We start from the raw sequence: 14,516 nt of genomic DNA on the forward strand, positions 1-14,516 counted from the left end.
CCCTATGCTGGAAAATACTATCAGTCATGTCCCAGATGAGCCATGCTGTGTGTGTGTGTGTGTGTGTGTGTGTGTGTGTGCTTGTGTTTGTGTCAGGGTCTAAAAACACAAACTGCTGTGATGAAGAGATACTGATTATATTCATTTGCTGGGGCTGCCATAAGAAAAATACTATAAACAGAGTGGCCTAAACAAACAGAAGCTTGTTGTCTCAAAGCTCTGGAGGCTAAAAGTCCAAGATCATGGTGTCAGCAGGGTAGGTTCCTTCCAAGGGCCATGAGGATCTGTTGCAGGCCTCTCCCACAGCTTCTGGTGGTTTGCTGGCAGTCTTTGGCGTTCTTTGGTTTGTTGGAAGCACCACTCTGATCTCTGTCCTCATCTTCACACGTGTTACTGTGTGTGTGTGTGTATCTGTCCAAATTTCCACTTTTTATAAGGACCCCAGTCCTGTTGGATTGGGAGCTCACCCTTTTCTAGCATGCCCTCATGTAAACTGAGCTAATATCTGCCATGACTCTGTTTCCCAGGAACATCACGCTCTTACTTGCAGGGTGGTACTGGCTTCGGAAGTCCCCAGGTGGTTGGAACTTCCACATATGAATTGGAGGGGCCACAATTTGACCCCTAACACCAATTCTGTACACAGTAGTGTATTCCATTCCGCAGCATCTAAGGAAGTCCTGAGCTGCTGCCTCACTTTTTAGCCTGCCAGCTTCAGAAAGGAGGGCTGAGGTGGGAAGAGGCTCAAACAGAGATGCCAGCAGCTTCTGCAGCAAGCTGACATTTTCCAAGAGGAGAAGAGCCCAGAGTCTCCTCAAGGCTGTCTGATGGGATAAGCAAAGGCAGGTAGGACTGGAATTAGGTTCATTTCAGAAACAAAAAAACAAAAAATATCATGTTGCGTGTGTGGCCACAGTCTGGGCCCTGGGGAGAGGGGGAAGCAGCAAACTGACACCCGGCCCGTGGGGAGGCCACAGGCGATGCATGTGAACTGAGCAGAGAGGTGCGGACCCAGCACCGGGGCCATGATGAGCTTTGCTGAGTGAGGGGACCCTGACGCTTCACAGAGGAGGTGATGTGCGAGCTGGGCTTGTCTTATCATCAGATAGTTTTAGCCAAGAGGAGGACAGAGGGCTTAGGGCAGATCGGATTGCATACAGTGGTTCGGGCACGCCTTGGTGGGTAGCACACCCTACCAGGAGGTAATGCGATTCGCGTGAGTCACTCAAGCTCTCTAAGTTCCATGTCCTCAACCGTAAAATGGGAATAATGACAAATACCTACCTCAGAGGTTAAATTAGAAAATCCTCATGAAGTGCTTAGCACAGGGTTTGGATATGGTAGGAAAAGTTAGCCATTATTGCTGGCTGCTTTTTTGTGAGGATTGATCAAGATGTTGTAGGTGAAGGACCTGCAGGGAGCAGGTGTTCAGTTAATACTCTTCCTCTTATAAACTCAGCTTTGGCAGAGCTTCCAGCATCTTGTTTCCCATCAGGGCACGGAGTGAAGGGTGGAGGGTTGTACAGAAAAGTATTTGAACTACCTGAAGAATAAAATAGTTTTCAAGTGTTTATAATCCATTTGTAGTCCCCTGTTTTATTTGGAATTAATGGTCGTGCCAATACAATCAATTACAATTTATCCAATCACATGCCATCAGGATTTTTTACTTTGCATGGTTTTATTGGAGAATTATTCCAACTTAGTACAGTATTCTACTATAGTAGTTATAATCCTGACAATTCATAGAATATGCTTGGCCACCATGTGAATGACAAGCATTGATTTGTTCTGAAACAGAAAATCTGAGAAGGGTCTTTCTAAGATTTTTCTCTTTTTGGTAGGTCATAGATCACAGAAACTCAGAAGACAATCACAGATTCTCTGACAATGTCGTACAGACGAGAACTAGAGAAATACCGTGACCTGGATGAAGACGAAATCCTTGGAGCCCTCACGGAGGAAGAGCTCAGGACCCTGGAAAATGAGCTGGATGAGCTGGACCCTGACGTGAGTAGGCACTAAAGGGTAATATGTCATCATAGGTGCAGGGACAATAACCAGTACTACCTGGGGGAGAGACAGGTGCAGACTTCCTGTAGCTACCACTTCCCATTTCCTTCTATGGCAATGACACTGGAATAACACTGCCCTTGAAAGTGTGTGTGTGTGTGTGTGTGTGTGTGTGTGTGTGTGTATGTGTTGTGTTTGTCAGGGTTTTCTAAACCAGCAGAATCAATAGGATGTGTATATTCACATAGGGAAGAGATTTGTTTTAAGGAATTAGCTCACATGACTATGGAGGCTGACAAGTCCCCATATCTGTAGTCAGCAAGGTGGAAATCCAGGAGGACTGGCGGTGTGGTTCTAGCCTAGGTCCAAAGGCCTGGAGAACCAGTGGAGGGGGTGGTGTAGTTTCAGTCTGAAGGCCAGAAAGCTCAAGACCCAGAAAGAGCCAATGTTTGAGTTTGAGTCTGTAGGCAGGAGAAAAAAACAATTACTCAGCTCGTTGGAGGGTCAGCAGAGTGCAGTTTTTTTGTTCTATTCAGAACTTCAGCTGATTGGATGGGGCCCACCCACATTAGGGAAGGCAATCTGCTTTACTCAGTTTACTGATTCAGATGTTAATCTCATCTAGAAACATCCTCACAAGCGTACCCAGAAAGATGTTTAATCAAATGTCTGGGTACCCCATTGCCCTGTCAAGTTGACACATAAACTCAACCATCACAAGTCTACTCCTTGTCAACTTTGCACCCATACTTTTCTCCTTATAAAGACAGTAACAAGGTCATTATTCTGCCTAACATGACAAAACTATTCTGTGTACAACCTCCCAGAAGAGGAGGTAAAGTCCTTGAGTGATCCCATCATGATGGGCCATAATTCAAATACTATGGTATAAAATTCACAATACTTCAATATTACAATGTAAAATCAATACCTCTTAAGTTACATGATAAGAGAGTAAGAGAGAGAAAAAAACAAAGATACTTGCTTCACACACACCCGTTCAAAACAAAATAAGGAGGAAACACTCATGACAATTATAGTCCTTGTTTCCCTAACTGGTCACATGGTTGCAGCTGGTATTTATAACTCTCTTCTTCACTCCCTGTTCTGTATTCACTTTGCCGTTAGCAAGCACCTTGTTGGTCACGATTCTTTGCCTGGTTGGATGACTCAACCCTTCATTCCTGAAGGGTCTGGGCCAGTAGTAGCCCTGCTTGGATTGAGTTATGATAATTTTCCATTGATTCTAATCACAGGACGTGGTATTCCTAGGAAGCCCCTACGCAATCCCTGGATTGTAGGCAGATGGTCCTGGACCTCCACTGGGGGACAGGAGTTCAACATCAGTCACCCCGCCCAGTACAGAAACTCCTCTGCCTATCGATTCGTGGTGTAAGGGGCCCAGAGTGGCCGGGCAGCAGTCTCAACTTCCAGTCTGATGGAATTAGTGTTGCATCTCCTAGCAGAGGCTTTCTTCCCTCTGGGACTAAGACCTCTAGGCCAGAAGAGCATATGGTCACAGGAACAGGAAATAAAAATTGTGCCAATAGGTCACTAGAGGTAACAGTGAGGAGTACTTCTCCCATTTCTACCCTTGATTCCTGGCCCCATGAGTCCTGGCTTGGGGAGAAACAGCATCATACACTAGACACAGATTCAGAGCAAAGACAGCCTTCTGGAGAGTCTTGCACCAGCCCTACAAAGGATTGCTCTCTAGCTGGTCCTGTAAATAAGACTGCAAAAGTCAATTGCAGCTAGCTCTTCTATCCTTCTATCCTTCTATCCTTCTATCCAGCTAGCTGCTCCGGGGTAATGGGAACCACGTGTCATGGAAGAAATTAACTGAGAAAGTACTGGAAGGGTCCCTTTCACTTGTGGGATGTGTCTTTATCATTGCATTTCATAGTTGGCACATTTAAGAAGTATATTTAATGTTCAGAATTCGCCTCTGCAATCAGGATCACAGTATTAAGTGGCAGGAGGTCAAGTCTGTGGCTTGGCCAGCCACTGTGGAACAGTGAGCGGGGCTGAGAAAGGGATTCCCAGGTGGCCTGTTAGACGGGAGCCTTCATCCTCCATCTATACCCAGGTCCCTGGGTCAATGCTCAGCCCAGACAAAGTACAAAATGAACTTTCCACTTTATATATTTTTAATTAAAAATGGAACATTTCACACATTTTTTTTTAAAGCTGTCATTGCTCAACTGTGGTTTACAGTGATCCACAAAGAAAAGAACACCATTATACCATTTCAATGACCCTTGAGTAATCACAGCTAGTGTAGAAGGAGTGTGGGTCAGCAGGAGAAATGCAGAACTATAGGTTAGCTGTCCCAGGGCCAACCCTGGTCCTGTCTCTTACTCTCCATGTGACCTTGGGCCAGTTGCTCTTTCCCTATGCCTCAGTGTCCCCATCCATGAAATGATGGTGTTGGTTGGTCCCTTCAGGGCTCAGCTGCCATGAGCTTATAACCTGGCCTTATCTCCAGATTCAAATAAATATCTTCTTTCTAGAGAAACCAGATTCCTAGTGTAGGGATCCTGGGGTCCTAGGCCTCATAGAATGACAAATCCTTCTTGCTATTCATGTTTTTCCCTGCCCAGACATGAGGATATGGATCCTCTGACAAGGCTGTTTAAGTGGCTTGGAAGGCGATGTTGGTATGAAAGCCTTGGATCTCCTCCCTCCCCTGCACCACTGGTCCTGGGAAGCCAGGGCTTCAGGAAAAACAAGTGCTCTAGGCAAGGAATAACCAAGCTTCCGGCTTTTTTGGTATGACATTATTCTGCTCTAATTTGATCCTAGACCACTGTCACATAGAATGACACAAACGAACAGCTTTAAAAAGTGAGAACAAAAGGGGGATGTAGCTACTTTTGTCAGCTCAGTAAACAGGGCTTAGTTACCTGCGGGGTGCCAGGCCCTATGCAGGCCACCACCAGGAGAGCCTGGCAGGGACTCAGCCTTCAGGCCACTGGAGTGCAGGCATGATAAACAGTGTCCACAACAGGCGCAGACAGGGTGCTCAGGGAGAGGATTGACTCTTACCAGTGGGAAGTTTCACAGAGCAGGTGATTTGGGAACTGGGCCCTGGGATTTTTCTGAGTCAGGAATCAAAAAAGAATTCCAGGCCAAGTGGAGGCCAGGAGCAAAGGCTTGCATACAAAAAGTGACTGGGGACAGTAATTAGAATCTCAGTGCAGTTTCTGTGGGGGGTTAGATGACCTCGGAAGGAGGTTTAGGCTGGACAGTGGTGGAGGGGGGAAGCATGAGTTGCAGGGCCAACCTGAGAGTTTAGAGTTTTCTCTATAGGCCTGAGGAATCTTTGAGGGGTGGTGACTCGGTGGGCTTGCTGGTTTCAGGAGCTCTGACGACAGATGGACCAGGCGAGGTACCAGCGAGGCAGGTGAGAGGTGGAAGGCCTGGCTGGTCGTGGGATAGTTCCTTTCTTTTCTGTAAGATTTTATTTATTCATTCATGAAAAACAGACAGAGGAGAGAGAGAGGCAGAGACACAGGCAGAGGGAGAAGCAGGCTCCATGCAGGGAGCCCGATGTGGGACTCGATCCCAGGTCTCCAGCATCACACCCTGGGCTGAAGACAGCGCTAAACTGCTGAGCCACGCGGGCTGCCCAGGATAGTTCCTTTCTGAAGATAAGGAAGGGCCCTGCTACCTCCCCACAACCTTTCCACCATATTGCAGAATCGCTCTGTTCCCAGGGCAGAGAAGTGCAGGCCCCAAGAGCCCCTGCAAAGCCTGCTGGAGCCCCAGCCAGAGCTCTGTTTCAGCTCTGACCTGGCAAAGGGCTCCTCCAACGCCCCCACCCCAATTACCAAGGTCTCTGGCCTCAGCAGCAAATTCCCAGGGCCTCTGTTCCTCTTGAATAGCCAGCACCCCAGCCCTCCTCCCAGAAGATCAACAGGAAGGTGGGTACCTGCTAGAGGGATGGAGAACCTGGGGCCAGAGAGCTAACTTGCCCAGGTCACGGGACCAGGGTGTGGAGACTCAGATTCCAAACAGGCTCTGAGTGCTCTCTCAGCTTCCACTCCTGCGGGAGGAGAATAAATGTGCTTTTGGATTCGGAGGAGGGTTGAGCAATCAGAGACCTGTGATTCTCATACCACTGTGGTTTCAAAAAGGACATTTTCAAAGACCCCTTTCTAAGTTCGAGGACAAGGAAAGAGAAGCCAGCGAGAGGATAGGAGATAACAGAGGCTAGCGGGTTTTTTGTTTTTTTTTGTCCCAGCCACACAATTGGTCCCTTCATGGCCATGTCTTCTGTTACCTGATTTGCAAGTCAGTGTGTGAGTTTTGAAAAAATCTTGGGGCCTCCCTACTTTCCGAGAACACAAACATTCCAGCTCAGTTTCACCTGCCCTTGGCCCGTGTTCTGAGGTCAGCATAGGGAGAGGCCAAAGGTATGCAGCCCGGGAGAGGTCTCGGTGGCAGCCATCTGGGAGGAGCACAGGGACCAGGAGAGTCCGTGCTCTCAACTTTTTTTTATATATATAATAAATTTATTTTTTTATTGGTGTTCAATTTGCCAACATACAGAATAACACCCAGTGCTCATCCCGTCAAGTGCCCCCCTCAGTGCCAGTCACCCATTCACCCCCCCCGCCCCCCCCCCCCGCACTCCTCCCCTTCCACCACCCCTAGTTCGTTTCCCAGAGTTAGCAGTCTTTACGTTCTGTCTCCCTTTCTGATATTTCCCACACATTTCTTCTCCCTTCCCTTATATTCCCTTTCACTATTATTTATATTCCTCAGCCATTAGAATGACAAATACCCACCATTTGCTTCAATGTGGATGGAACTGGAGGGTATTATGCTGAGTGAAGTAAGTCAATAGGAGAAGGACAAACATTACACGTGCTCTCAACTTTTAGAGCAGAACTGACCAAGAGGGGAAGGAGGTTGCTCCAGGTCACACGTCCAAACAGAACTAGACCAGGCCCCAGGTCCACTGCCCCGTCTGTTACGCTTGATATGGCTTCTGCTTGCATTTCTTTTTTTTTTTTTTTTAAGATTTTATTTATTTATTCATGAGAGACACAGAGAGAGAGGCAGAGACACAGGCAGAGGGATAAGCAGGCTCCCTGCGGGGAACCCAATGTGGGACTCGATCCCAGGACCCCAGGATCATGTCCTGAGCCAAGGCAGACACTCAGCCACCGAGCCACACAAGTGCCCTGCTTTCGTTTCTGTTTAACAAGTGCTTATATGGCACTTCCTATGCACAGGATTGTTCTAAGCACTTTGAAAATCTCAGTTCATTCAACCATCATCATACTCCTGTGATGCAGGTACCATTACCATCCCCATTTTACAGATGAGAAAACTGAGAGGTGAAGTAAATTATCCAAGGTCCCAGACCGAGGCAGTGGATGAGCCATGACACAGTTCTGAAAGCCACCTTAAAGCTTCATGGGTGTCTCAGAAAGATAGTTTGAGCCACAGATGTGCTCTAGTTTTATAACTGGGGTGAGTGCTGGATGCAAAACCGACCTCTTTTCTTCCTGGAAGCAACTTGAAATGCAGAAGTCTGTGTTCGGTCCTGGCCTGCTCCCAACTCAGGCATGTATTTTCCCTTCGTGGAATTCAGTTTCTCTATCAATAAAAGGGGTGCATTCCGCCTAGATGCCTTCTGACAGCCCGCCCCCCCTCCAGCTCTAAGCAGCTATGATTTGATGAGCAATTCCTGACAGCCTTATTACCTGAATTCAGCTGACGCTTCAAGGGGTTAGGTTTTCAGTGATGCAATGTTAAGCCCCAGTGTCACGTGACAGAATAGAGTACTCAGAGTTGGAAGGCAGCTTTGTTTGCAGCAGAGGATTCCAAGCTTATGCACATTTAAAAAAGGAAGAAAAAAAAGTCCCCGAAACTTTCTATCTCTCACTCTGCGGCCTGGAAAAACTCGAGCTTATCATGAGATTGTTGCACTTGGACTCCCGCGGGAGAGGAATGCTCCATGTGCTAAAAGTATCCACTGTTGACTGATCCCCCAAGAGGATCTGCCCTTTCTCGTCTCTCTGGAGTTAAGTGGATGCTGCTCTGAAGCCAAGCCAACTCCTTGATTCAGATTGCCTTTGCACCAGGCAGCGGGGAAAATGGGCGATATACAGAAACACTGAAGAATGACGGGTCACACCGTGACCTGTGCGGGGAACAGTGTACAAGTTCTTTTGGGATCAATAGGTAGCTAACGTTTACCAGTTGAGCCATGGGGAAAGCTTTGCATGGTTGATCTCATTTAATCTTCTGAGAGGCTCGGTCATGGGTCCCATTTTAAAGATGGGGAAGCTGAGGCTCAGAGAGATGAAGTAACCCGCCCAGTATGTAACACAGATGGTGCTGGGATTCCAGCCTCCAGTCCTGCCCCATGAGCCCATGCTGTTAACCACCACATCTGTGAGCACGTGTGGGATGGGGCGTGCCAAGGCCCAGAGTGGGGAATGACCAGCAGGTTGTTCTGGTCCAATACAATTTCCTTGGAAGCTGTTATGTTAGTTTCACCATCCATACTCATCTTTGAAAACAGAAAGAAAAATACCATCAAGATCAAGAATTCATGGGACGCCTGGGTGGCTCAGTGGTTGTGCGTCTGCCTTTAGCTCAGGTCGTGATCCCAGGGTCCTGGGATCAAGTCCCACATTGAGTCTGCCAAAGGGCCTGCGTCTCTCTCTGCCTGTCTCTGCCTCTCTCTCTCTCTGTGTGTCTCTCATGAATAAATAAATAAAATCTTAAAAAAAAAAAAAGATCGAGAATTTACCTGTAAATATAGCTTGATATTGAAGCTTTGGGGAAAGGGAAGAATTTTCCTTAAGTGTCTCAGTAAAAGGATTAAAATATTAGCAGGAGGGAAGATGGTAGAGATAATCCCTACCTTATAAAGAAATCGGGTCCTGTAAATTGGTTTTAAAGTCACCCATTGGGAGTCTATGACATGTTACAGCCACAGAAACAACAGTGGAAAACAACAGTCCCTCTGCAGGGCCTGAAATAACAATAATAATAGCTCTATTCTCTGTGGAGGGCTTCTTACAGGCCAGGCACTGTGCTAAGTGTTGTATGGGCATCATGTCTACGAGGATCCTATGAGATTCGTTCTTGAAGAGTGGGGTCCGTCCATACCGTCCTGAAAAAAAAAAAAGAAATGGAGGACCAGAATCACACAGCTGGTAGGTGAGAGGCTAAGCTCAGACAGACCTGTTTCTCCTAGTCCTTGATGCGTCAAGAGTTCTGAGAACAAGGGACCATGAACTGCAGGACGAAATGATGGAGGAGAAGACCTAGACCTGTAGACTCGCAGTGCTGGAAGAACACTTAGAAACCATCGAGCCCTCCCTCCCCCGTCTCCTGCATATATGTACATGAGGCAGGTAAACAAACTCTCATTTATGGGGTCCTTCTTGGACACATGTCATTCACTCAGTGCTTTGTGCATTTCACATACCAATTTTATGACGTAAGTAGTAGTATTGACACTGTGATGATGAAACAATAAAAACAACAGCAAAAACTCTTGAAGCACAGAGAGGGCAAAGCTCTATTCAAGGTCACACAGCAAATCAGCCGCAGACCCAGGAAGAGAACCAGCCACTTCCTGTCATACAACTTTGCTTCCCATCAGACTCCACAAAATCATAAAATCCTCCCTACTCCCCAAATGGCATCCTGTAAACCAAAAGACCCCCTTGGCCATGCAGGAATCATCCACGTTTGGTCCACAGGCCTGTGGTTCTCCCTTGTAACACAAACCAGCAGAATCGCGAGCCCAGGACAGAAGTAAACAGTTGAAATGGAAAGAAATAAATCTCTGCTCTAAAAATAGGCACACATCCTTAGAAACACTGCCGGCCACGCACAGAGCCAAGGATGGGCCTGGCAGGGTGAGGGTGAGCGAGGCCAGGTGTCGGTGTGTCCCCACCCTAACCTCTGTCTTCTGGCTCCATGACCACCTCCCTCTACCCTTCTTCAGCCTCCCTGGGAAGGCTTCCTTTCTCCTCTGCCCCTCTCCTCCCTGCCTCTTTGCTGGGGGACCTCTTGGTCCTGGAGCCCTTTGGCCTTCAGTTCAAAGCCTCTCATTTTTCAAAGCCCAACCTCCCTGCTCCTCCCCTGCAACCCACAGCACTGCACCTGCCCTGCACTGAGGACTCTGAGCAATTTCCTTCCTGATTTTGACATTTTTCATAGAAAATATTTGAAACACAGGAGAGTACAGACGACACTTATGTTTCCATCACCTAGATTTAACAGAAGTAAAAATTTTACCTTATTCTGTTCAGATCACCCTTAAAAATAAAAAATAAAAAAAAAACACTGAAGATAAAGGTTTTTTTTTTTTTAAAGGTGTTTTTTTAAAAAGATTTTATTTTAGAGACAGAGAGAGAAAGCATTGGGCGGGGGGGGGGCGGAGCGATGGGCAGAGGGAGAAGAGAATCTAAAGCAGACTCCCTGCTGAGCAAGGGAGCCCGATGTGGGGCTCCATCCCAGGACCCTGAGATCATGACCTGAGCCAAAACCAAGAGTCAGATGCCCAACCGACTGTTCCACCCAGGCACCTCTGTAGCTCAAGTTTAAATGCTGCCTTCCCACCTCCCAGTCTCTTCCCCATCTCCCAGACACTCTACCGAACACTTTCTCCTTGAGAGGCAGCAAACCCAAGCACCCACATCAGGTAGGTAATGTAAGTGAAGGAAAGAAGATGTGCCAGTTTCATGAGGCACACGGCCATCCTGATTCATCTTTCACTTTTCAACTCTTAGAAGAGATGTGGACATAAGAAAGTTTTCACTCGAAGCTCAACCTTCCAGGAAGGAAAGTAACAACACCATCAATGATGAATAGTAACTGATTCTAGACCTGTGTGTCAGCAACAGTAGGCAGTGGTGGGCACTGAGGCAAACAGGAGAGTTTGTATTTGACTAAACGGTACTTGCTGTTCAGCCTCACCAATTATCACCAGTGTGGAAAGGAAGGTCCAATATTGCCAGATCATTTAATTTTTCAAGAGATACTGGAAATCTGAATTACTTTTAGAGGAGGGGAGAGAAAGAGGGACAAGGAGAGAGAGAATCTGGAACAGGCTCCATCCAGAGCCAGCACAGAGTCTGATGGAGGGCTCCATCTCACAACCTGAAGTCATGACCTGAGCTCAAATCAAGTCAGACGCTTAGCAGACTAAGCCACCCAGGTGCCCTTGGAAATCTGAAGTTTTGTGTGTAAGTTCCCCATTTTAAAGTGTTGATACTACATTTAAATGCGACAGACCAAACCAATCCAAGTTTTGGCATTTGATTGGACTATAGGCCTCCTGGTTTACAACTCTAGCTCTGTTTCAAACGACAGGCTTTTATTTTTATTTACACACACACACACACACACACACACACACAAATATATATATAAATACAGTTAGATATATGAAAAGCGCCTAACCAATGTGTGGCACATAGTAACAGCTTAAGTGCACTGTTTGTGGCTTCATAGCCCTGGGATGAGAACTTAGATTCTCAGTTAGGATGCAATTTGGCTGTAAGTATAAGAGACTGGAATAACAGGACTTGAGCAGCGGTTTCTTTATCCCTCAAGTATAAGTCCAGAAGTGGGCAGGTTAGGGCTGGTATGGAGCTCAGATCCCCAAACTTCCCAGAATCCCAGATCCCATCCAGCTCATCTCTGGCCAGGCCTGGGGTGTTGTCCTCATCCTCATGGGCCAGAGTGGTGGCCGTCATAGCCTCACAGAAGGCATCAGAATAGAGCAAAAGAGGAGAAAAAGGAAAGGAGAAAAGCCATTACATAAGCACCTTTTAAGGAAGGTTACTAGAAATTGCCACTGGCCACTTGTTATTGACCAGGGCTTAGTTGCGTGGCTCACCTACCTGCGAGGGAGCCTGGGAAAAGTCGTCTTTAATCTGAGTGGCCTTGTGCTCAGCCCTAAGAGTAGAGTGCTTTTAGTACCAAAGAAGGGGAGACATGATATTGGGGCTGTTTGGAGGCTGTCACTGTGAGTTTGCCAGTTTGACGGCCTGGTGTCCTACTCTGCCAAAAGCTCCAAGACCAAGTGAGAAGAGTTGGCAGGAAATTAGCCAAATCCAGGCCCTTAAAGAAAACATCACAGAAGGCCAGCTTGGCATTTCCCCCAAGTCCCATCAGTGAAGGCTGGCCCCATCCTGGACGCTCCCACCCTGGCACCTTTCATGTGTCCCCTCCCTCAGACCTGCCAGGGGCAGCAGTTGGGTGGCCCGACAGCTAGCTGGGGGCAGCAGGTGTGATGTTGACCTGAAGAGTGTCCAAGTAAAACCAACCGACCTACCCCAGCTGGAGCAGCAGCGTTGTGTGGATCCGGACTATTCGGAATGCATTTTCTTGGTGCCTAGTGCTTGGTGCCGGGGAGGCAGAGGAGATGAAGATACATCCCAGCTGGCCCTGGAGGGGCACTCGGTCTCCTCAGGGAGAGATACAGCATAGACGTGCTCCAAGACAGAATTGGATGAGCATTATATAAGCACTGGCAGGATGCCCAGGGGAGTTTGGACAGAGAATTACCAGATCAATGTGGGGAACACTGCAAAGGCCAAACAGGGTGCCCAAGGGAAGGGCTTTAAAAGACAAATGCAGGGGAGGAGGCGGGAGGGAATGCCAGGCAGAGGGCACAGCCGGAGCATAGGCATGGCAGTGTGAGAGCAGGGTGCGGCCGTGGAATGTGGAGCAGCCTGGAGAGGCTGGGACCTGGAATCCTGGGAGACGGGAAGAAGATCAGGAGGCTGGAGTCAAATCACAAAAAATTCTCTATACCTGGCTGATGAATTTGGTTGTGATTCTGTAGGTTAGTGGAGGGACCGGGCATTTGTGAGTTTACAGGGGGAGACACAGTTGGATGCTGATGTTGGGGAGGGCCGGCTGGCTGATGGGAGGGAGGGGAAGGGAGTAGAGAGGGAGAGATGCGAAGCAGGGAGGCCGGCCTGGAGGCTGCGCTGACGCTCCCAGCTGGAGGCATGACAGCTGGAACAAGGATAGTGGGCACACGACCGAGGCATTTCAGATGCCTCCCTGCAGCTTAGCCTCACCCAGACTCCTTTCCCTAGCAGGCCATGCCCCCTCATTCTGCCACCTTGTCTGTGATGTGCTTTTTGTCTCCTCTGTTCACCTGCCCTGGTTTTTTCCTGCCTGGTTCACTGGGACCCATTGAGCTCAGGAACCGCCTCCTCCAAGAAGCTCGGTACAATCGCTCACACCTGGACCTGTGTCTCCCCTGTAGTGTGAGCCCCAGTGGAGCAGGATCGTGCATCTGTTTTCTCAGGATGCCCAGGGCCCGGCGCAGCAGGGAATGCTGAACGTTTTTCTTCTATGTGAGGCAGAAAAGGAGAATTAGAACATGGGGAAAGGAAGGCTTGGCCCAGATTGTGCCATGAACACTGGAACGAGATTAAGTGTGCTGTTGTGACCTACAATTACTGGACATGCTCCACAAAAACGCCTTTGGATGTCAGCACTAACACCCTAAAAAAGTTGATTAGGGGAAATAGCAACTATTGGGTTTCACTGGTCCTATAGCAAGGTCAGGGCAGCCGAGCCCAAGGCTTGGATCTTTTTGGAGAGAATTTTTTTTTTTTTGCTAAATACCTTGTAAAAGGTAATTAGGTGACTCACTGGCCTATAGAATGTTTGGCCTCGCTGAAGTGGTGGAAAGGAGGGAGGCGGGGGGTCGTCTAGGACATGCTTAGTCGTTTAAAATGGGAGGGGGAGAGAAGTCAGTGGGCATTTTGGGCAGTTCAGCCTCCTGGGTTTCACTCCTACCCCAGGAGAGTAACTTCATGCCTCTGGGCCTCAGTTTCTCTATCTGTAAACCGAGACTAGTTTGATAAGGTGAGTGCTGGCTTTCTAACACTTGGAGAGGAAACCAGGTTCTCATATGGCACCACATCTGGTTTCCAGGATCTGTTCCTAGAGGAAGGCTGTCAGGTGGGATGGAACATTTTCTGTGGCTTGGAAGTCAAGAGTCCTGGGCTCTCAGTCCAGCATATGACCTCAAGCTAGGCCCTTCCCCTCCCTGACCCTCGGCTGACTGCTCCCAGTATGTGGTAAAGAGGTTGTACTAGGGAAGCCTAGGTGGCTCAGTGGTTGAGCGTTTGCCTTTGGCTCAGGTCATGATCCCGAGGTCCTGGGATCAAGTCCCACATCGGGCTCCCTGCAGGGAGCCTGCTTCCCCCTCTGCCTGTGTCTCTGCCTCTCTCTCTCTCTCTCTCTCTCTCTCTCTCATGAATAAATAAATAAAATCTTAGAGAGATTATACACATGGAGTTGTGTGTGGTTCAGTCACAGAATAGGAATCTAGGACTCCTGGAGCTCAGAGCATGGGGGGGGGGCACCTTTAATATGCTCTTGTCCTTAGACATACGTGATTTCTTTGAGAAAAGTGATACAAATGCTAGTTTATTTTGTTGCTGTGAAGAATCAGATTAGGGTATATTTTGTATATTGATTAGCCACCAGCCTAA

General features: G+C 48.0%; 1 protein-coding gene across 1 annotated transcript in view; it reads left to right on the forward strand.

Moving 5' to 3' along the window:
* TMOD1 (tropomodulin 1) overlaps positions 1–14,516 on the forward strand; it is an 80,957-nt gene that overhangs the window by 18,387 nt on the left and 48,054 nt on the right. Inside the window, exon 2 of the mRNA XM_077912630.1 lies at positions 1,845–2,010. Coding sequence (XP_077768756.1) covers positions 1,891–2,010 — 120 coding nt within the window. The 5' untranslated portion in view covers positions 1,845–1,890. The remainder of the gene's footprint in view (positions 1–1,844; positions 2,011–14,516) is intronic.

Source organism: Canis aureus, chromosome 10, assembly GCF_053574225.1.
Source record: "Canis aureus isolate CA01 chromosome 10, VMU_Caureus_v.1.0, whole genome shotgun sequence".
Classification (NCBI taxonomy): domain Eukaryota; kingdom Metazoa; phylum Chordata; class Mammalia; order Carnivora; family Canidae; genus Canis; species Canis aureus.